Source organism: Myotis brandtii, unplaced genomic scaffold, assembly GCF_000412655.1.
Source record: "Myotis brandtii unplaced genomic scaffold, ASM41265v1 scaffold26, whole genome shotgun sequence".
NCBI classification, from domain to species: domain Eukaryota; kingdom Metazoa; phylum Chordata; class Mammalia; order Chiroptera; family Vespertilionidae; genus Myotis; species Myotis brandtii.
The window spans coordinates 1,369,319-1,392,087 of NW_005359880.1; the positions used below are offsets into that span (position 1 = coordinate 1,369,319).

General features: G+C 37.3%; 1 protein-coding gene across 1 annotated transcript in view; it reads left to right on the forward strand.

The window, feature by feature from the left end:
* Positions 1–22,769, forward strand: part of PDE4B (phosphodiesterase 4B, cAMP-specific) — a 536,151-nt gene that overhangs the window by 79,574 nt on the left and 433,808 nt on the right. Inside the window, exons 2-3 of the mRNA XM_005868031.2 lie at positions 14,397–14,509; positions 19,643–19,878. Of these exons, the coding sequence (XP_005868093.1) occupies positions 14,468–14,509; positions 19,643–19,878 (278 nt within the window). The 5' untranslated portion in view covers positions 14,397–14,467. The remainder of the gene's footprint in view (positions 1–14,396; positions 14,510–19,642; positions 19,879–22,769) is intronic.

Sequence of the window (22,769 nt, forward strand, 5' to 3'; positions counted from 1 at the left end):
AAATTTAGATTTTTGTGGCTCCCAAGTCTCTGTGTCTGCTAATGCCTACTCCTTCTGCTCTCTGACCCCTTATATGTCAGATATATTAGATGCTTGTCAAATTCTTGTGAGTCCATTCTTAGGGTTGATTTCACATCTTCAAAAATAAGCTAGGAATTTAGTTTCTGAATATAAAAATAATGACCAATAAAAATATTTTCCTATGTTCCTTTATGCTCTGGCAAAACAATACTACACAGCATTCTGGTGTCACATTAGGTTCAACCTTATGTTTTGGAGATTTCTTCTTTTTTTATATTTCCATATAAATATGAACCCCTGACCTTGTAGTAGGGCTGGGATAGACTGTCCCCAAATTGAATGTCTGCTTCTAAATCATTGGCAGAGTTAATATCAAATTAATTCACTCAAACCAGTAAATGTTAAATCATTAATTCACTGGAGGTCATGAGAAGATTTCCTCACATTTTTGAGATCTTCATCACAGGAAGTCTATAATAATGTATTTATATTTCTGAGAAAGGAGCACACAGAAATTTTGTGTGCTTGCTTGCTTAAAACAATAATGAACTCTTGTCCTTTGTTATTTCATTACTCCAGAGACTAGACAAGTGAGCATTTTAAGGTCAAGGATTATATCATATTTATCTTGTATTACCCATAGCATTCCCTGTCACACAGTGGGTTCTCAAGTGTTTTTTGAAGACAGGAAAAAGTTTAAGTTGATGAGTGTCTGGGGTCTTTGAGCCTAAAAAGAAAATTTTGGCCAAAGTCTTCTCCATTTCCCACATGTTCCATGAAACATGTTTGAAAAACATTATACTGGTGACAATTTTAAAAAGCCTAGGAATAGGAACATAGACTTGTGAATGAATACCAAGAATCTTCTGTATTAACTTAAATAATTTTAGATATTGAAGCAAAGACCTAATTTAGAAGAAGAAAATATTTGTGAATTTTTGCTCAAGCATAAGAAGAAGTAGTGGCAAATTAGTATTCTTTTTTTTTGTTACTTTTAGATCTACAGTTTTATACACATAGTCTAAGTTTTCCAATTTAATGTAAATTTGTACTAGATTACATAAAAGATTAGCTTTTCATAGGCTCCATATGAAAGCAATAGAATCTTATCTCTTTTTTGTTTCATTATTTTAAAAAAAATCTGACTCTTTTCTTATCTTGAAATCTCACTTTTATTCTCAATTATCTTCTGTATCTTTGCCCTAACTCATCCTCATTTGCAGCTTGTTCTCTGATACTCATTTGCTGCTTCCAAGAGGCAATGGAAAATAAGGATTAACTGCATGAGCTCTGCAGGCACCATGCCTGGGTGTGAATCCTGTTACTGCTCTTTCCTAGATGAGTGAGCTTGCTGAGTTATTTACCCTTTCTGTGCTTCAGAATTACCACCTATAAAATGGAGACAAACATAGTTGATATATAGAGAGACTATAGAATAGTGCCTACCACAAAGCAATTATATCCTTCCACAAGAGTAAGACTATATATCCTGTCAATATTAGTTATTTGTGAGCTTATATTTGTAGTTAGCAGGAATTCTGGTTCTATCTCTTTCCCCCTTATATCTCCTGCCTTTGGACTATCACATTTTTTGAGTGCATCCAAGGAGAGGCATAGAGCATATCTATTTTATTCATATCTATATGATTTATTGAAACATTTTCAGTAAATATCTATTGTTTGGCACAGGAAATAAAATAATTTAACAATATTTATTATGATCTTATGAGAGGTTCAAAACTATGCTTTCTTAAAAATAAAAATAGCCTTTTGATAAATACTGTCAATAAGAAAAAAAGCAATGATGTGGTAAGACCTTGTGACAAATGCGAGAAGTCAGTAAAGACTTTTCTGAAGAAATGACATGTAAACTGAAGGCTGAGGAATGCTTTAGATATTATAGTGCAAAAAAAGTCCTGAGGCAAGAAGGCAGTTGGATGAACCCTAAATGTAGTTTGGCTAAAGAGAAATGAGTTAAAGGGGACAATGATGTAGGGATAAGGTAGGGAGGCAGGTAGAATCCAACACAGGAAGTTGAGGCTGAAAGGCATGCAAGGGTCAGATCTGTAAAGACTTACAAATCATATTCAGGATTTGGGATGATCCTAAATAAAACAGGAAACCATGAAGAATGAAAAATAGGTAAGTAATATAACAAGTTTTGTACTTTTATAAAGATCACTCAGGAAATAGATAGAAGGGGACCAGAGGGGCTTCATTGTTTGTTCCTTAGTTACAGTACCCATAAAATGACGGAACTTCCTCTGTGAAGCTTTTCTTGATAATTTTCATCTGGAGAGGTGGCCTTCATTCCTTTGCTCACCTAATGAACTCATTGTCTATGCTTGTCATAACACTTGTCACATAACACTGTGAGCTGACACATGCCAAGGGCACATTAAGTATTGCAGAATGAATAATCATTGATTCATTCCTCCAAAGACTAGACAATGAGCATTTTTAAGGTCAAGGATTATAACATATTCATCTTGTATTACCCATAGCATTCCCTGTCACACAGAGGGTTCTCAATAGTTATTTTCTTGCTGTTGTTGAGGAACCAAAGGAAAAGAAGTGGTCAATATTCCTGATGGATGAAAATTTTGGATCATGGATGCAATTTTTAAATTAAATTTATTCAGGTGACATTGATTAATAAAATTATATAGGTTTCAAGTGCAAATTTTTATGATACATAATCTGTATATTGCATTGTGTGCCCACCACCCAACATCAAATCATCTTCTATCACCATATATTTGAGCCCCTTTACCTTTTACTACCCCCTAACCTCTTTCCTCTGATAATCATCATACTGCTGTCCATGCCTATGAGTTTTTGTTTGTTTTTCTTATGTGTTGCTTTCAGTTACTTTTAAAAATATTTTATTGATTTCAGAGAGGAAGGGAGAGGAGAGACAGAAACATCAATGATGACAGAGAATCATTGATTGACTCTCTCCTGTACGCCCCCCACCCCTACCACACACACACACACACACACACTGAGGATTGATTATGCAACCCAGGCATGTACTCTGACTTGGAATAGAACCATGACCATCATAGGTTGATGCTCAACCACTGAGCCACACTGATGGGCTGCTTTCAGTTTTATAACCCACATATGAGTGGAATCATATGGCTATTAACTTTGTCTGTCTGACTTATTTTGTTTAGCATGATATTCTCAAGGTCCATCCATGTTGTCACAAATGGCAGTATTTCATCTCTCTATGTTTATTGGAACATTATTCATGGTGGCCAAGACATGGAAACAACTGAAGTGTCCTTCAATAAATGATTGGGTAAAGAAGATGTGGTACATATATACAAATGGAATACTACTCAGCCATAAGAAAAGATGAAATAATTTTTTATGCTCTCATTTAAAGCTGGTAAAATTAATTGGGATCTTAAAACACCTGTAATAGGTTTGTGAACGTTACTAATAGCTCTGAGAGTAGAATTACAATAGCCCAATTTGAGCATGAGCAGGTACCCATAAAACACTTAAGTGAATTGAATATCTTTCATCCATACATTTGTTTGTACACATTTATGGTTCATTTTAGGAGATAGTAAAAATCACTAATTCTTTCTAAATCTTCTCTAGTCATGTCGCCACTTTGGTACAATGATAACTCAGAGATGGAAACCCTCAGATGTTGGAGAGCTTTGAATATCAAATTGTTCATTGATTTGAAGATAACAGTTGAATATAGGGCTTCCCCTTTCCCAGTACTTATGATGGAACCCAAAATGGCTGAAACATAAAATCTATATGCCACTTTATGGCATTTTAAACTATAAAAGATAAATCACTGGTAGCAGTGACTTTTTTAGAGTAGGAATAATAATTCAGTTGATTAAAACTTTCCCATTTAGATAGTTTTACTGGAGAGAAACTCACTAATAAGCTCATTAAGGCATTATTTATACAAGTAGAAACATGGGAATAGTATGTCACTTTCTGTTCTGTTATTGTCAGAAATTAACATTCATCCAAACAAATGATATACTAAGAACTTTTCTTTCTTGTCAACATGTGAATTGGTTTCAAGTTCGTATCCTATTAGTAATTAGGGAGAACACATTTTGTAGTAGAAATTGGCTTTAAGTGGTTGTTCAGGAGACATGGTTTACTCAGAGCAGCCTTTAACTTAGCTACTTTGCAGTCTTATGACTATTGAAAGAATGCCATGATCTCTTTGTTACTTATCATTCACTCAGGCTGTTGGCGGTGATGCTGTCTCTAGGTTCTTGAGTTCACCAAGTAAAGAATTCAGAGCCAAGACCTCTATAGCAACAGGAAGTTTATTTAGCATGCAAAGTGAAAGTACATAGGAAGATTTGAGCGGCTTGCTCAGAGGGTTGCCTTGGCCTTTTAGAAAGAAAGTCACAGAGGCAGAAAAGTTAGCCAGCTAGGCTGTGTGGACTCAGGAAACAAGTTACAGAGGCAAAAGAAGGGCCCTTGGAGACAGGCTCGAGGGTTAGCCTGGGTCAAGCTGCTGCTACCCCTGCTCCTCTGGTGGCAAGTCTCATGGGGACCCCTAGAGCTCAGGAGAAAGAAAGCAAAGGTACATGCCTGAAGAAACAAAGCATGCGTGTGCCCTGGAGAAGTGTACGTGCTGGATCCTTTCTCTTAAGGGTTTTCATCTGTTTTCTAACGGCAGGAATTTTAGGGCAGTTCTCAGGGGAGGTTCTCAATAGAATATTCATCACAGCTTTCCAGGTATGCCCTTAGTATGCTTATTCATCAAAATGAGCATATAGGGTCAGGGTCATGTTCTCTACTGATTGGTCAGTACTAGGGTGGGGAGTTATTGGTTATTGCATGTGATCCTGATGCCAGCCATGGCATCACTTGTTCTGGTTTCACTTTTCTGGGCCTGAAGCTGAAACACAACTGAATCCTAGATGTTATTTCTAGTTTGACCAAAACTCTGTCTCAGTGGTCAACAGACTTGAGGCTTTTTTTCCTAAGATTATTTGATGCTGATCAGAACCTCATTGCCCTAAGGGCTTAATGCTTAAGGAATCCACTGTGCACGGGAGACAGAGGCAGTGAATCAGGGTGTTGGATGAGGCCAGTTCAAATCAGTTATCTGTCTCAGTTTCCCCATTCCACTTACCAAGGTATTTTCCTAGCTTCTTACTATCCTGTTTCAAGGCTAAGCTAATGGTTTAAGTTCATATTGCCTTTTTTAATTTTTTTTATTAGTTAAGGTATTACAAATGTGTCCTCATCCCCCGCTTAACCCCCAACCTCGCCCACCCCGCACACTCATGCTCCCATCCCCCTGTTGTCCATGTCCATTGGCATATTGTCTTAATACTTTTCAATTTTTATCTCTAAAGTCCTTGATACTTATTGCATACTTAAACAAACTGATTTTTCTCTCCCAGAAATGCTTACATCTAAATGTTGGGTGCTCATAGTCTTAAGAAGTTTTACATAGAAAATGTCATTTTATATTACATACACTTTTTTTCCCTTAAATTTGTTTGCTCTTCATTATTTACATCCCACTACAATTTTTAGGAGGAAGCACATTTGTCTTCTGTTTATCTTCCTAACTGTCGAATCCAAAAGCAGCTGTAATTGAATGCAAGTCCTGAGTTTCTGAAAGTGTCATGAGACTAGTAGATACAAACTCATGGGAGGAGTTTTATATTTTATGTATCAAATTCTGGACATGTTTACCCATGTGTTGAGTTTAGAGAATTGATTTTTATAGTTTTTGTTTACTCCTGTTAGTTTCCTAGAATTTCATTGGATTAATAAAATTTATGGATAATTATAATCCAACTGCTTTACAACCCTCTTGACAACTGAGGAAACCAAAAGCACAGAGCTAGGCTATGGCTAGGCCGTTGTGCAGCTGCAAATGGGGATAGCAATTTAGACTCTGCTTTGTCCAAATTCCCCCCTCTCAAATCATACTGTACTAGATGCCAGCCCAAACCAGAAGACCCTCCTTTTCTTATACTAGACTTTATGCAGTTATTTTATAAAGTTAAGACCCACTGGTCTAATGTAGAGGTTCTTAGACATTTGTACTTTATGAATCAATATAATCTCCAAAGAATTAGAGGGCTGACGTGAAGTTGCCATTGTTTAATTTGTCAGTTGAGGCTATTAAAAAACAAAAGAAAGAAATGTTCGTGTCCCATTACATTATCATCATTTCATAAATGGCCATTTTAAGATCTGAAAGGTTGAAGAATAGGACTTTTCCTGTTAAGCAAGAAATGGGGATGGTAACCCAAAATAGGGGATTAAAAACCTGAAAATATTCCACATTCTCTAAGGAGAAAAAGCAGTATACAAAAGTGCTCAGGCAACTCCCTCTGAGAGGATGCCAGATTGGTTCTGATACCACTCAGCACCCCAGCAACCTCCAGTGCTCATATAAACTTACGCTGGGTGGGGGAGGATAGAATGTGAAGAGGTTTTTTTTTTAAATTTTGTTTTATTGCTTAAAGTATTACAAAGAGTAGTACATATGTCTCCTTTTTTTCCCCCCCCTTGACCTTCCCCTGGCCTCCCCTACCCTCTAGTGTTTTGTGTCCATTGGTTATGCTATAGAAGAGAATTACTTACTGGCCTAGAGATGGAAGTTGCCTTCCATAAAAGGACAATTAGCTTCTGTATCTTTTAGGTTTTGGATGGGAAAACAAAAGGAATTTAACACAAAAAACAAACAAACAAAAAAAACCACACACAAACTAATTACAAAAACATTGAATGATGAAAAGGAAAAGGGGCCAGCCAGGTAACCCGAAGATTGGTGAAGCAGATACCATTTCTAATGAGGGAAGAAAGGGGATGATGGTGTTAACGGGAGTCTAGGAGTGCAGAGGAGGAGTCACCATGGTAGGAGCTGGGACCACCAAGAGATCACTGTAAAGCTAGTGAGCAGACATTTGCTGAGGATATTGTGTGGTGGTTCTGGATCTGTCAGGAGGGAGTGCCCAATTTGCCTCCACTCCCGAAAGGAAGAAGAGAGTTCCTTCTCTTCTTCCCGTTTCCTACTAATAATTCCCATTGTCAGCACTACAGGAAGCCAGCTGGGAAGAGAACCTCTGAAATGTAGTTTGCGATGCCTCAGCCCCAGCATCACATAACAGTTAGGAATGGTGTTTGGGTCTGAAAGACATTGGTAAAAAAATTGACACAGTATCTCATTTCTCCATTGGTCACTTATGCAGAACACTTTCTGCTCTGTTCTCTGTGCCTCGTTGAGCAAAGGAGAAAGAGAAACGGAGAAAGATAGGGTGGAGAGGAGAGATAGCACTAAAACAGCCATTTGGTGTGACAAGGATGTTTGAGCTTATCCTGAGTCAAGTGCATCGGGACTTGAGACATTTTGCCATTTCTTCAATGAAGAGAGTAGACCATTGCTCAAGGGGCCCTTACCAGCAAAAGTGTCAATGCATACCAATGGGGATGGGAGCGGAGGAGAGTGGAAAAGTTATTTTTTCCCAATAGGAATGCTCCTATTCACCCTTAAGGAGAGCCAGCATTTGAACACCTGTCTTACAGAGGTCATCAGTACACAGTCTCTTTTTGCCAGAGAAGTAGTGACACTAGGTAGAAAACTGTAATTAAATACCCCATTAAGTAAGAAGGTTTTGCTTCTTTTTATTAACTCTTCCACTCTGCTTCAATGTGGAAGGAGTTAGAACCTGATAAGGAAAGGAGGAAGAAAAAGCAGGCCAATTCCTCTTCTGGTGCAGAGTTCTATACACTGGCTACTGAGTGGCCTCACGTAGTCTGGCCACTGAGCCCAGAAAAAAAGGAGGACATGTGATTTAAACCAGTTATAAATTAGAGTTATGGACCCAATCTGAACTGTTGTGAAGGAAGATGAAATAGATTTGGCATTGCAGATGGAAAGCACTTATCGGAGAAAAATGGAAACCTGTACATATCTGTGACCCACTGAGTTCAGAATGTTCAATAAATCAATTACACACACAAAAAAACAAAATGAAACTTTTTTGAAGGTCATTTCAAAATAAAGAGCAATCTTTAAATTGAAAAAAAAAGTAGCTTTCTTGAAAACTCAAAATATTACCCTTATTTTTCTCATTTCTTGAAGGTTGGGTCTAGCATGTAGCCATGGCATAGTATTTTATTTTACTTAATTAAAAAAGTATTTATTTATTTATTATTTATTTATTTACTTACTTACTTATTTAAGAGAGAGAGAGAGAGAAACATCAATTTGTTGTTCCACTTATTTATGCATTCCTTGGTTGCTTCTTGTATGTGTCCTGACTGGAGATCAATCCCACAATCTTGGCGTATCAGGACTTGATGTAGTATTTTAAAATGATTATCATAATTTGTTGACATTTCTATCAGTGAGGGATTACTACCGCTGACAACTTTAACTTGTGGAAAGAGAAAGTCACATGATTGCTACTCAACAAGGGTCCTTTACCTCATTTTAGCTTTTAAATATCTGTGGAGAAGGGAGAAATGGAAAAGGCAAAATTATATGAGGAATACTGTAGTCTTTGAATGGAACAGAATGTTATAAAAGATTAATATAACTTTAAAAGCACCTTTTATGTGGAGAAATATAAAACCACAGGAAAACTATTACAATATGCCAGAAATGGAATTTATGCTCATCATATTTACTCATCACCTTAGAAATCCTTAGAAATAATTTGTTTTAATGAAACATATGGTGTTCTATTTATTGAGAATCAAATTTTGTTGATAGAAGAATAATCTCAAATTAATAAAACCCGAACTCTTCTCTCACCTACATTTGCATTAAGAACTTTAGTATTTTTTAAAAATTACTCCTGTTTGTGTTCTTACACAGTTGAAGTACATGGTTATGGAAAACTGATCCATTTAACTTGTATTTATGACATCAGAAAATGAAATAAACATCACTTCATTCACTTCTACCTTGAAAAGATGAATAAAATCCAATTAGCTGCATAGTGATAGGTTAAGAGGCTTGGCTTTAGAACCAAAATGGCTCTAGTCTGAACTAGCAGATGTTGGCCATATTTCATTACTATTCCAAGACTTGATTTTCTCACCTGTTATGATTATTGTGCCCACCTTATTTAATTGGATGTTTTATGACACATATTTGAAATCATGTATGTATAGTACTTACAAGCATAAGATAAATTCTCAATCTATGTTAGCCTAACAAAAGACAACTGATACTAATAACCAACAATGATACGGCATGTATAACCCTTAGCCTTCCATATTATACATAGCATAAAATGATACATTATAACATATAATATATAAAATTATATTACATATTATTATATAATGATGTTTATAGTAAAATATTATAACATAAAATACTATTAAATATATTATAACATTTTCAACATTCCCAAACAGAATCATCATTGCCACCAAAGAGTGATGATGTCAAGCTATTTCTGCCTCACAAAAGCAACTTGATAGAATGCCTGCTGATTTTGTTTTCTAAAGGCCATAAACCACTCTAGAACCCCAACTATATTCAATCTTTCAACAGGTTATTGAGACCCTGCTTTGTGTCAGTCACTGAGGGAAGATATTTTAAAACTGCCCTCTGGCTTTGTAAAGTTTTTGGAACAAATCTGTTATCAGGCAGTGTTCCAGCAGGAAATAGATTGCACTCCCAAAAGAGGGTAAATAAAGTTTAATGGGTGGTATTATTTACAAAACGTGTGGGCTGGGCTGAGGATAAGGGGAAAGGGATGATGAAGCACTTAAGGCAGTGGTTCTCAACCTTCATAGTGCTGCAACCCTTTAATACAGTTCCTCATGTTGTGGTGACCCCCAACCATAAAATTTATTCGTTGCTACTTCATAACTGTAATTTTGCTACTGGTATGAATCGTAATGTAAATATCTGATATGCAGGATGTATTTTCATTGTTACAAATTGAACATGAAGCATAGTGATTAATCACAAAAACAATATGTAATTATATATGTGTTTTCCAATGGTCTTAGGCAACCCCTGTGAAAGGGTCGTTCGCGACCCACAGGTTGAGAACCACTGACTTAAGGCTAGCAACAATGGAAAGAGCTACCAGCCTTATATCCGAAGGGTTAAGTGTAGACATTAGTTAATGGAACCCAGGGAAACTTGTCACCTTAGAAGAGGGTTGCCTGTAGGGCTGTGACTTAGAGGACTTTAGCCACTGCTACACCAGGACCAGCAAGGAGGGACCACTCTTTTCTCCTGTCCTTCAATATGTTGTCTTTATTTCCCATTGGCTGAACATACTCAGGACAGAGGGCTAGAGAGCCATGGGCACAGTAGTCTCTGAGTATTGTAGGTGGTGGGAACCACACCAGGTGTGTGACTGGTGGGGTCAGACCAAACCTGGGTTCAACAACTTTGGTACTTGGGTCTGGCTAGGCATGAATTCAGAGCAAGACCCAAACTGTAAAAGAATATATATTGGGTAAATGACAGAGGTAGAAGTAATTCCTAGATGAAATGCGCTTAGGAAACAAGTTATAGAGGTACAAAAAGGGCCCTTGGAGCTTGGGAGTGAGGAAGCTAATGGTAATGTGTCTGGAGGGGGTAGGGGAAGGAGAGGGGAGGGGAAGGGAAAGGCATAGCGTGCTCCTGGGCGGGTGAACAGGCTGGGTCCTCCATCCTAAGGGTCTTAAGGGTGGAGATTTTAGGGGAGGTGCCAGGGAAAGATCTTAATAGAATAGCAGTGGTTTTCCAGGGTTGGGTCTTTCAGGGTTGACTGGCCACTGATTGACTGGCCAGCACTAGGGCAGGGGCATCATTACTCATTGCAGCTGGTCCTGAGGCTGGTTTTGTTGCTTATCTGGGCCTGGAGCTGAAATACAACTGAGGCCTAGATGGTATTTCTAGGGAGGAAAAGGTCAGGGTATCCAAACCTCATGACCAGTGATATGCTAGGGGAGGAAAAGTCACCCTGTGGACTAGGGCCCATCCTACAATTGATTGTCCATTGCTAGGCAACCCAGGTTTTCCATCCTGGTGACCTTCGGTACCTGGTCCATTGTCCTTGCTCTGTTCAGGTCTGACTAACTGTGTACAACATGAGGACCAGTCTCCTGGGGCACAGGCAGAGGAGTAGACTTCAAGAGTCAAACGAGGAATATCCAGAAAATAATCTGTCCTTCTTTCTCTTTTTTGTTTTATTTTACATAACAGATGTTGGGGTTTATTTCTGAATATAGAATAATACATCTTAAAATGTAGAACATTTGGAAAATTGCCTTGTTACTTGAGATCCTGCTTTTCCTAGCCAGGCTTGCTCGCAGTTGAAGGCCCATGGATTTATCTGATAAGCTTTCACACTCAAAGTGTCACAAAACTTAAATTTATTTCCATGGCTAAGACCTGGCAAAAATACTCTAGATTGCCAAAACATCTCCTGGTGTTTCCCCAGATCATTTTATCTTTCTGCTTGTCATCAATTTCCTTAGCATGGTATCTTCGTACATGTATCATACTCAGTATATTAAATTTCTTTCCCTATTTTTGCATACCATTATCTCCACTAAACAAATTCTACTTTTTATTATTTAAGGCTAAAAAGAAATCTCATTTTGCCCTAGCTGGTTTGGTTCCGTGGATAGAGCATTGGCCTGTGGACTGAAGGGTCCTGGGCTCTATTCCCGTCAAGGGCACATGCCGAGGTTGCAGGCTCCATCCCCAGTAGGAGGTGTGCAGAAGGCAGCCAATCAGTGATTCTCTCTCATCATTCATGTTTCTATCTCTCTCTCCCTCTCTCTCTTTCTCTCTGAAACCAATTAAACCTGATTTCCTCCCTGAAGTTTTTCCTGAAACCCAACACCAATTATTTCATCTGAGGAGAGTTTTCATCTTAGAAGAGTTTTATTCACATATAGGATTTCAGTATTTAATTATATTTTTAATTACTCATTTAACAAATATTTTTGAGCACCTACTATGTAGCAAAGTATATTCTTTTCTAACTAAACCTAAAATTCTTGAGGGCTGGATTTGCTTTGAGCTTTATTTGTATCCCATCATGCCTTGCACAAGTCTAAGAAGAGATAGTTAAGGTTTTACTCTTCATTTCTGTTGGGCAAACTTGATCATTGTTCCTTCTCTGAAGAGAACCTAGAGATTTCTACTCCAGTTGTGTTGTTTAATCCTATTTTTAAGTGCATTTCCTGCCAAGCAATGTGAATGTAAGATAAAAAATAAATTTTGCCTCATAGATGTTTCCTACTAATTTATTCTATGAAATTATTTGTTAGAGGTCACTTTGCTTTTCTTATTTTATTCATAGAAATATACCCTACTAATTATGACTCTTTGAAATTGAGTACAATAACATTTGTATCTTGATAGTCCTGATTCTAAACTTACCAGTTATATATATTTCATAATGCTGCATCTATTTTGTTAACTGTATGAGTTCAGCTGGCATGCTCCTAGAAGATATTATGATATCACAATTTGTCAACTAGCTATGGCCTAAGACTTTAGTCTTAGCCTATTGCCATTCCTTCATCCAGGGTAAGTATATATCATTTATCTCACAAAAAAACTGACCCCAAATATATGAAACACTAAGTTTTGTAGAAATAAAATGATTTTAAAATAAGTTAATATTCTCATGTAATTTGTGAGAATTATATATACCTAGTGGCTCATAAAATAATATATCACAAAATTTTGAAAAATTTTAAAAAGAAAGGTAACCTCCTATAACTCATAGAAAATCCACTGTTATTATTTTACATAGGTTATTGAATATTTTTCTATACCTATATTTTTATAGAATTATAATCATTGGGTGTAATTCTATGACTTGCATGTGAACCTTGAATTTTGAATCTTGCTTTCTTATTGAACTTAGCAGCATAAACTTTTGTTTTTGGATTCCACCTCACAGAGGCACTCAAGATAGTAACTGTGATAAAATATCTGCTATTTGTCTACTTTTGTTAGGTTTCAAGCAGCCTTTGAGTACAAGCCCTGAAATTTTGCCTACTCCTGTTAGGAGAGTGTTAGAAGAATTCAGCAATTATAAACATTCCTTGCTGTAGGCTGAGGAAATTCTTTTTCTTTAACTATGGAATCAAATCCCTGAAAAGCCCGTAGGGCTCTCTCCCTAGAACACTATAAAGGTTAAGTTTCTCCCTCCCCCCACTCTCATATCTATTCTCAGTTTTGTCGCCAACTCCTGCATAATATAGTCAAATTATGTGGTAGAGATTCAACCCTGGTTTCCTGGGTGATGCTACAATGCCACTACTTAGTATTCCTAGTCACACAGCTACCATTTCATTACGCTCTTCATCTATATATATCTTCATGTTCTAGAAGCAGACTTTTCAAATCAGGCATGTATTAAGAGTTTAAATACACAGAGTGAAAAAAACAGGAGCTTCTTGAGCTAAGCAGCAATGCAGGACATTTTCTATACCAGGATCTTGAGAAATCACCATGTGGACAAGTGGTTCTTGAAGGATTTGATGATTTCTACAGCATATCTTTTCCAGTTTAATTCTGCAAACTCAGAATTCTTCATATTCTCTTAAAGACTATCAGATGCCTGAACTTTAAATTTAGGCCTGTTTTAATGGCCCGAGTTTTCCTTTTGAGCTTCCACAACTAGGATGCACCCTTACATTTTGGTAATGTTATTGAGGTTGTTGATCTACACAAAACAAATGTCATGAACTGCAGTGTCTCTACCTCAAAATGCCCAGGTGTGTGTGATATGAATCAGGGAATTCTAGCTCTTTCTATCTACTGGTTGTTAAAATTCTCTGCGATGAATACTTGCCTAAGTACCTATTCATGTGTGAGGTTTAAACTAATAGTAAAATTGAAATTAAGAATTTTTTAATCATGTATATTTTTTGTATTGGTTTACTCCCTCCCCCCCCTTTTGACAATAATATCAAGGGATCATATTTCTTAAGGTCTAAATCTGCCATGTCTTAGCTATTACTTTGGCCAAATGATTTTCCTGATCCTCTGTTCTCTCATTAGAAAAAAAAGAAAACAATCTCACAGACTTTTATGGAAATCAAATGACATATTGTATGGGGTATAACTGTTAAAGAATAAAAGCCTTTACAAATATACATTTTATCTACATTCTTAATGATCATTGATTATTTGGGAGCCCAGTTATCACAATTTTCTCTTTTCCCAAATAGCTTTGCACTTATTTCTTGGATTTTTGGATTTTGTGAACCTCTTTTCTCACATGTCAGATTGAATTGACTTATTAAATTGTGATATTTACTTGTGCATGTATATTGCGTGCATTCAAATGTTCATTTGGAGAATACAAATTTATATTTGACTAAGGATACCAAACTGTTCATTTTGTGTGTCTTTCTTCCCCTTGTAGGTCTTAAAAATTGTCAGCAAAGCTACCCTGAACAATAGGCATCCTGAGAAGGGAAATTTTTCATCTCTATAATGAAGAAAAGCAGGAGTGTGATGACAGTGACGGCAGATGATGTAAGTTCCAAAAGTCAGAGATTCCATCCACCTTTTCTCTGATCATTAAAGGAGTCACTCCATAATTCTCTATGAAGGATAGGCAAGGATGTTTAGCACCACCACTTTGTCACTAGGTGTTTCTACAACACAGACATTATCAGCACCTGCATCCAGTATTCTTCGAGGTGGACAGCAGGAACGCTGCCCTTGCTGCAGCTTGGAGATGGGTTCCACTTGAGCTTTAAAGTTTTCATTCCCCAAACCATCAATCTCTGGTGCACACCCACAACCTAACTCTTAGAAACTCCTCTTGTCACACTGCCTGCATTATGATGACTTTCTTTCACACTTTTACTCACATACAACTAGCCTTTGAGAGTCACCTCCTATGTTGGGGGTCTTTGACAACTGCTCATTAGAAGTCTGTGATGCATACGTCTTCTGGGTCTTGGTTAGTGTGATCCTTACAGCAGCAGCAGCAGCAGCATTACCTGGGTGTTTTTTAGAAATGCAGAGTCTCAGCCACACCTTAGAACTACAGATAACACTGTATTTCAACAAGATCCTAGGGTGACTAGATATGTTATAGTATGTTTGAGAAACCCTGTTCCACGTCATCTGGAGAAGTCCGTAAACTCACCATCTTCAGAGCCTTCATCTTGGACACCTAAGATGAAGTATCTCCTTTGTTTTCTATTCATCAGTTTCCCTTTAGAGTGTCTTTAATTGTCCAGTCTTTACTCAGTTTATGTTTGTGAGTTAAAAGTTATATGCCACTAATCAGATTTGCAGAAGGAAGGGAGGGAGGAAAAGGAAGTAATTTTCTTTGTTCTCTGTAATAGCTCATTTTTTGTTGTTGTTAAACTCCTCTTTCACAGGTGGGGGGGGGGGGGGCCTGGAAGGAACTTGAACTTGCAGGTTATCTTTTGGGTAAAGGCCCAGTCTTTCAGGATTTCTCCCAGTTCTCATTCTTCCCCTTTAATCATGTGGCATTGGGCAAAGGGACAGACTTAACATTAATTTGCATTGTAGTAACAGATGTGTGATATTGTCCTTGTCCTGTATGGTCCTTTTCTGCTAGTGTTTACTGTTGTCCAGTGGAGAAACAGTTCATTTCCCCAGATCTTTAGTTGTTAAGTCTCTGCCCTTGGTCCAGTGCTGCTTAGGCTTGTGACAGGGGTAGCAGGTGATGGTGCTCTCCGCATGAGCAGTGCAACGTCTCAGTTCACTTAGAGTTTGACCTTCTCCTCCACTGCCTGGGCTCTTTACCTAACTATTCAGTGGGGGATCTGGTTGTTTAAAAGATTCAGCCCTGCTTTCTGGTAGCCCTTACCTTTGGGCTCTTCACCTCATGGACTCCTGGTCCCTTTGCCCCATGCTGCAGCAAGTCATTGGCAGGGGAGCGGAGGCTAATTCTCAGCTACCTTCTGTGTCCCTTTATGGCTGTGGGAACTTCTAGGACCTGCAAGTGCGGAAGAAGACTTAGGCGTGCTATGAGGCTCTTGTCCTCCAACACATACTCCTTTGCCATCGCTATTTCTACTCTTTATTGTTAAGGGATCTCATGAGTGTTCTGTTCCCATTAACCATGACAATGTTTTCTTTCTTTGTTTCCCCCTTTCCTGTTCCTTGACCACAAGGGAATGTCACTTAATTCATATTCCATGTTCTCAGTTACAGACGGTGAAAGCTGTGTTTAGACATTCATGCTCTGCTCAGGATATCTAAAGGGAAACTTCTGGAATTTAGAAATCCCTTTTCTCTTAAAAAACAACAGCTTGTAATTATTCATTAGTACTATTTGTATACTGTGTGCTCCAAGATTCTATTTTCTGGAAGAATAAAACTAAGCAATGCATGCCATCTAAAAGATGGATAACTGCTCTTTCACTTTCATCGCATCCTCCAGTTATAATCCTGATCCTCCCTGAGGCCATGGTTGCCACAGTCAAAAGATGGGAAGGTTGCATATGCACTGCACATTCAAAGATGAGGGCGCTGAGGGTCATTTAATGCTTCCAATACTTTCCATTTCTAATTTCGATAACATTTGCTGGCCTACTATTCAAATTGAATGTGTATGTAAGCATACTATATGTCCTTGGTAATACCTAATCCCATTTTCTCACCAAGAGTTTAATCATAAAAATTCAAAAATTAGAGCAAGCTCTAAAAATGACTGAAATACACTAAACAAAAGACAAACAACAGCAGGAACAACAAAGCCTTGACTACTTAGGCACTGATATGTGGACACTTTAGTGGTCCTGACATTAAGGTAAGTTTTAATATGGGGATAGGACAAAGAATCCCTTTGGCGTCCCCTTTCTTCCTCCCTCCAAACTTTTCCTACCAAAGTGCAGGGTTTCACCTTAGCTCTTCTTTTGTGATAACCTTTTGGAATTACATTAGCAAAAATATTGATTTTTAAACAAGGATTAGCCAAGAAGATGAGGATGATTCAAAACTGGGTGTTTCCCTTAGGGTTATAAAGACGTAAGTTAATTTTGGTCAGTGTGATACATTTTAAAATTTGTGATTTCCAAAGGACACATTCAAATGACTGTTCCTTTCCCCAAAATCTGTGAAGCGATGAGTGGTGTAGTAGGCTATAGTTGTGCTGGTTACAAGAAAATAAGTCCTAGGTCGTAAGTTCAGTAGTTGAGAATTAATGGAATTAGATTTTGCCTTTGAGAATATTAGTACTGTATAAATTATAAGTATAAATTAGAGAACTTTAGGAAATTATGAAAAACTCTACATGGGCTAATTAGCATTTGTAAACCACTGTTAATGTTTCCAGTATTTAACTTAATTTCTAAAAAGCTTTTTTCCATTATGATCGTTTGTGGTAATGTATTTTCATCGTTAGCTAAGATCTTTTCAAACACATTCCTTTAACTCAACGTATGACTTTAAATCTGTAAATTCAAGTCTGTTGGCAAGTCAGTTGGGGAGATATTTTATGGTAGGTGTGACTTTGTTACTTTTCAAATAACATGTATCAAATAAGTACCCAGTTCATTTACTATAATATTAAAACCTAGTTGATAATATTCCCATTTTCTAAAAGAGAAAAAATACCCAATTTATTGGGAGACTATGATTGTTGGCATTTAACTTAATGATATACCTGTTTCTGCTCTCTGGTACAGTATTTCTTGCATAGGAGGGAAAGTATAGTCTTAAGACTTTGCTTTCCATATAATCAGTACTTTCTTTACATGCAAATTTGGAGCTAGACTGATTTATAGTTCTAGTTCTGAGTTTTAGTTTGTTTTTTAATCTCTCTTTAGAAAGACTTTGTATATTTTGTCTTCTTAACTAGTCTGAATGTTTTTTGAGAAATAAACTTAATTCTTCTACGTTTTCACCTCAGCCTCTTATTTGTAACACACACACACACACACACACACACACACACACACACACACGGACACACTAATACAGTAAATGCTAGGTCTACAGTGCATTTAATATAACAACCAGTTACTGAACAGTAAAATGCTGAATACATTCCAGACTATTTCAAACTGCAGGAAATTCTAGATTGTTTTGTTTTCTTCCTGTTACCGAAGTGTGTTTCTATGGAATCTCAAATAAATTGTATTCCAAAACCATAATTATATTCCAAGCACAAGAAAATATGATTATATCCCATTTTAGCGGGGCAAGTGAGGCCCCTGCAAATTGTCAGGCCTATTCTTGCCTACATTTCCATCAGCAAAATGTCCTATGCAGATCAGAAAGTATAAATTGCTAGAGTGCAATCTCTATGAGAACATTTACTATGCCGTTTTTTGCTGTTGTAGCTTTCTTAAATAGCACAGTGCAAAACTATAATAGGTGTGCAACAGATATTTGTTGAATGAACACAGTTGGACCCTTAAACGTGAGTTAATTATTCTTGTATAAACCAGGATGGGTGGAGGAGTGGGGGCAGAGAAGTTTGTTTGTTTAAACCTCAGGACGTCTAGTCCTAGGTCTCCTAAGTCTACTTGGAAGGGTTAGTAGGAAGTACCTGCTGTTTTTAAAGGCACATACTGATTTTCAGGTGAGAGACCTTGGCCTGATGGTAGGACTTCCATTATTCCCTGTTAAGATAAGTGTACAGAATGAAAATTATATCTTTCAAACTCCAAGCTGCTATCAGTGGCCATTTGAGGTGCTGTAACATTTTCTGTCTTTGAGCTGGTTTGAATGGTAAACCAGGCAATAATTCATTTGGGATCCCCACTCCCAACAGTACCAGGAACCATAGTCACCAAAAGATATATAGGAAGAATAAATAACTCTAATCATTGGTGATAGGACAGTGCTTTTATCTTCTCACAATAATTTCATTTATGTCAACATTAGGGCAAGTATCAAACATTGCAGTCCAACTCAGAACTTGATTAATTATACTCCCCTCTCTCTGTCTCTCTCTCTCTGTCTCTCTCTCTCTCTTTCCTCTCTCTCTCTCTCTGTCTCTTTCTCTCTCTCTCAGTGCAACACACACACACACACACACACACACACACACTTATATAATGTGTGCAATACACACACACACACACACACACACACACACACACACACACAAACAACACACACACCCAAAATAAAAAAAAAATCTCAATCCTGAGAAGACCTTCTATTGGAACAAAAGTAGTAGTCAGCCATAATTTCATAATTATTCCATTTTGCTATCCTATGATAGAAAATATTTTTACTTTGAAACACTAAGCTATAAACTTTATACTTTAGCCAGGAAAGATTGTTCCTATGTTGTGGAATATCATTGATTTCCTAATTTTTTTTCAATTATAAGCTTTCATTTTAGCAAATAAAAGGCAACTACAAAGCAAAAGAAAGAAACATCTCAAAATTTTCCCATAAATGGGAAATATTACTTGCAGTCCTAAAGATCACCATGAATATGCAACTGATATATTATTCTAAAATTTGAGAATTAACCTCCTCTCTTGTTCTCTCTTAAGCTTTTGACATCAATGTTAGATTCCGATTGTGAGATAATGAATCAGGACGTTATGAGTGACAACTTGATCATTTAGTTTCTTATTTTACTCCACTGTGCATCATTTTTAACATTTGATTTTTCTTTTTTTTCTCTCTCTCCTTTTTTTTCTTTCCCTGTGGATCCTCCAGAATGTTAAAGATTATTTTGAGTGTACCTTGAGTAAATCCTACAGTTCTAGTAACACACTTGGGATTGACCTCTGGAGAGGGAGACGGTGTTGCTCAGGAAACTTACAGTTACCACCACTGTCCCAAAGGCAGAGTGAAAGGGCCAGGACTCCCGATGGCGATGGCATTTCCAGACCAACCACGCTGCCTTTGACAACACTTCCAAGCATTGCTATTACAACTGTAAGCCAAGAGTGGTGAGTAGCCCCCACATTAAATGTCAATTCTAAGTTTTATTTTCCAACTACTCCAAATACAAGTTCCTGTTATTAAAACATTAGTTATCTGTGGGATAACTAAGGCTATTGACATTTTGACAATTTGTTTTCCTTTGGGTAGAAGATGAAACCTTTGTAACAGTAGAGATATTTTCTACCTATTTAGATTGGAAGGAGCCTATTGAGGAAGAAATGTGATACTTTTTTTTTTATTAATGTCAAGGGAAAGCAAAATGACTGCCCATGAAATTTTTATAAAAAGAACTATTGAATGTGTGTGAATATGTTTTAATTTAATAAATCAATGTTATATCAGTTCCGGTCAAGATGGCGGCATAGGTAAATGCGGTACTCGAATCCTCCCACAACCACATTAAAATTATAACTAAACTATAGAACAACCGTTATTCAGAACCACCTGAAATCTATCTAAACCAAAGTCCTGCAACTAAAGATATAAAGAAGCAGCCACATTGATACGGGTAGGAGGAGTGGAGATGCTGAATGGGCTGGTCCCACACCCAAGTGTGATGATAAATATCAGGAAGAATATCTTGCATGTGGAGGTCTCCTAACGAGTGAGGGGTCCCAGACCCATACCGGGCCTCCCAACCCGGGTTTCAGTGCCAGGAAGAGAAGTCCCCATCACTTCTGACTGTAAAAACCAGTGGGAAGTGTGGCTGAGTGAGATGGAGGGCTTCTGGAGTCCCAAGCAGTTTCTCTTAAGGGGCTTGTCCACAGACTTACTTGGGCACACTCCTTCTGAGTTCCAGCACCGCAGCAGGAGCTCAAAAGGCTCCAGGGACTTATGGAAGGGACTGAGCTATCTGGCATTAGAATCCCCCAAAATGAGGATAGTGTAAATTACACTATCACGACTTCAGGTTTACCAATACTCGCATCATGGGGGAGCCAGAAGGAGAAAAGAGAGAGAGAGCAAGAAATATGGTGCTTTTAAAATCACTTTGTTTTTATCCCTTATTAAGGACCAGAGCTAAACATATTAAATCATTGTGCAATACTGTTCCAGTAATTCATTAAAATCTGTGATTTGTATGGTGTGCCATAAAACCTTGCCACATGCTACGATCTATCTACTACGCTGATGGGTAGTCCAATATGTGCTCACTTAATAATGCAAGTCATCTTCTAATTGATGGTTATTAAATACACTAAGGATTACATCACCAAGACTCCAGGTATTATAGTTATTAGCATGAAGTAGCTCACCAAAGAGTCTCTATGTGATTGAGAAGCCTATTAACACATTCTAGGGACACTGGGCTAAAAATTTGAAAAGCACTGACTTACATCTTACGTTTAGCTGAATTAACATTGAAACAGTCATAGCCAATCACTGAGAACTAAAATGAGCATATGTCACCTATACTGTTTATTCAATCACATAGCTTATGTGATTAGTCTTGATTATGTTTCTGCATACTCACAGATTTGGAGTCTTAAAGAGTCCACAGACTTATTTTTCAGCATGTTGCAATGGTAACAGTGGTGTCAGTTGTTATAATTGTTATAGTATTGAAATGCTTCACACCAGTTAGTAAATACCAGTATATGCTTTTTAGAGCTATTTTATTGTCCCTACTACCATCAAAGACTTCCCCAGAACAAATTCCTCACAATCCAACAACAAGAGAATGTGATGACTGGCATAAGCAGGAGTCCAGTTTTGACAGGTGTGGTGCTGTATCTGTTAAAATAATACTCCTTGAAAACTTTTTGAGTTCATTTAACTCAAGGATACTTTGAGAGTTCTGGAATTGTCCCTTCTGTGGAAGTATCAAATCCTAGACTCTGACATTTGGGACATGCTTGTCTATCCATCTAACTTGAGTATATCTATCTGTACAAAGAGAGCAATTGTATTCACTCCATAGGCCATTGTGAGAAGCAAATATGCTTATCTCTATAAGGTACCTAGATTAGTTAAAAGCATATGTTAGGTGATCAACAAATGGTAGTTTCTCTCCTCTTGATCATTAGCCAATAAATCCTTCTGGAAATTAGAAACCATGTTTCAAGTATCAGTAGCCTCATGCTGGGTATCAGTAGTTGATAGGGAAATGGAGAATCTAGACATAATCCAGAAAGTTTATATTATGTAGTCAGACAACACCACATATTAGTAATTCACTCATAATATGTCTGTTTTATTTCAATTACCTGGATACTTTTGAAAGTATGAGAATATTCAATCATTGACTATAATATCTTCCATAACTTATTTTCATCATTTGTCTTTTGGGATTGTATTCTGGTAATTGCTTTTGTGTTTCTTTTTCCTTTCTACTTTGCTAATTCTCTTTCCAACTATGTCGAATTTGCTGTTAAATCTACTAAGTTGAATTTTCCGCTTTATTGCATTTTTTAATTTTTAGAGTTTGCATTTATTTACTTGTTAAATATGCTAGGTAATTTTGTGTAGTTTTCTTCTCCCCGCATGTATAAGCTATTTATTGCTGCATGAGAAATAATTTTAAAACTTAATGGTTTAAAGTAACAAATAGTTATTATCTCACATTTTCTGTGGATCAGGAATCCAGCTGTGGCTTAGCTAGGTACCTCTGACTGGGTATCTCATAAAGCTAGAATCAAGTTATTGGCCAGTGTTGCAATTATTTTAAGCTTGACTAAGTGAGTGGGATATGCTTCCAAGCTCACTCACAAGATGCTTGCTGCTTGTTGACTGGAAAAATGAGTTTCTTGCCACAATGCCTTTCTATAGGGCTACTCGTAATATGGTGGCTCATTTTTCCCAGAGTAAGGACTGAGAGGGAAAGAGATAATAGTCAAAGTATTTTTACAACTGAACCTAGGAAGTGACATTTCATCACATTTACACGTTCTATTCA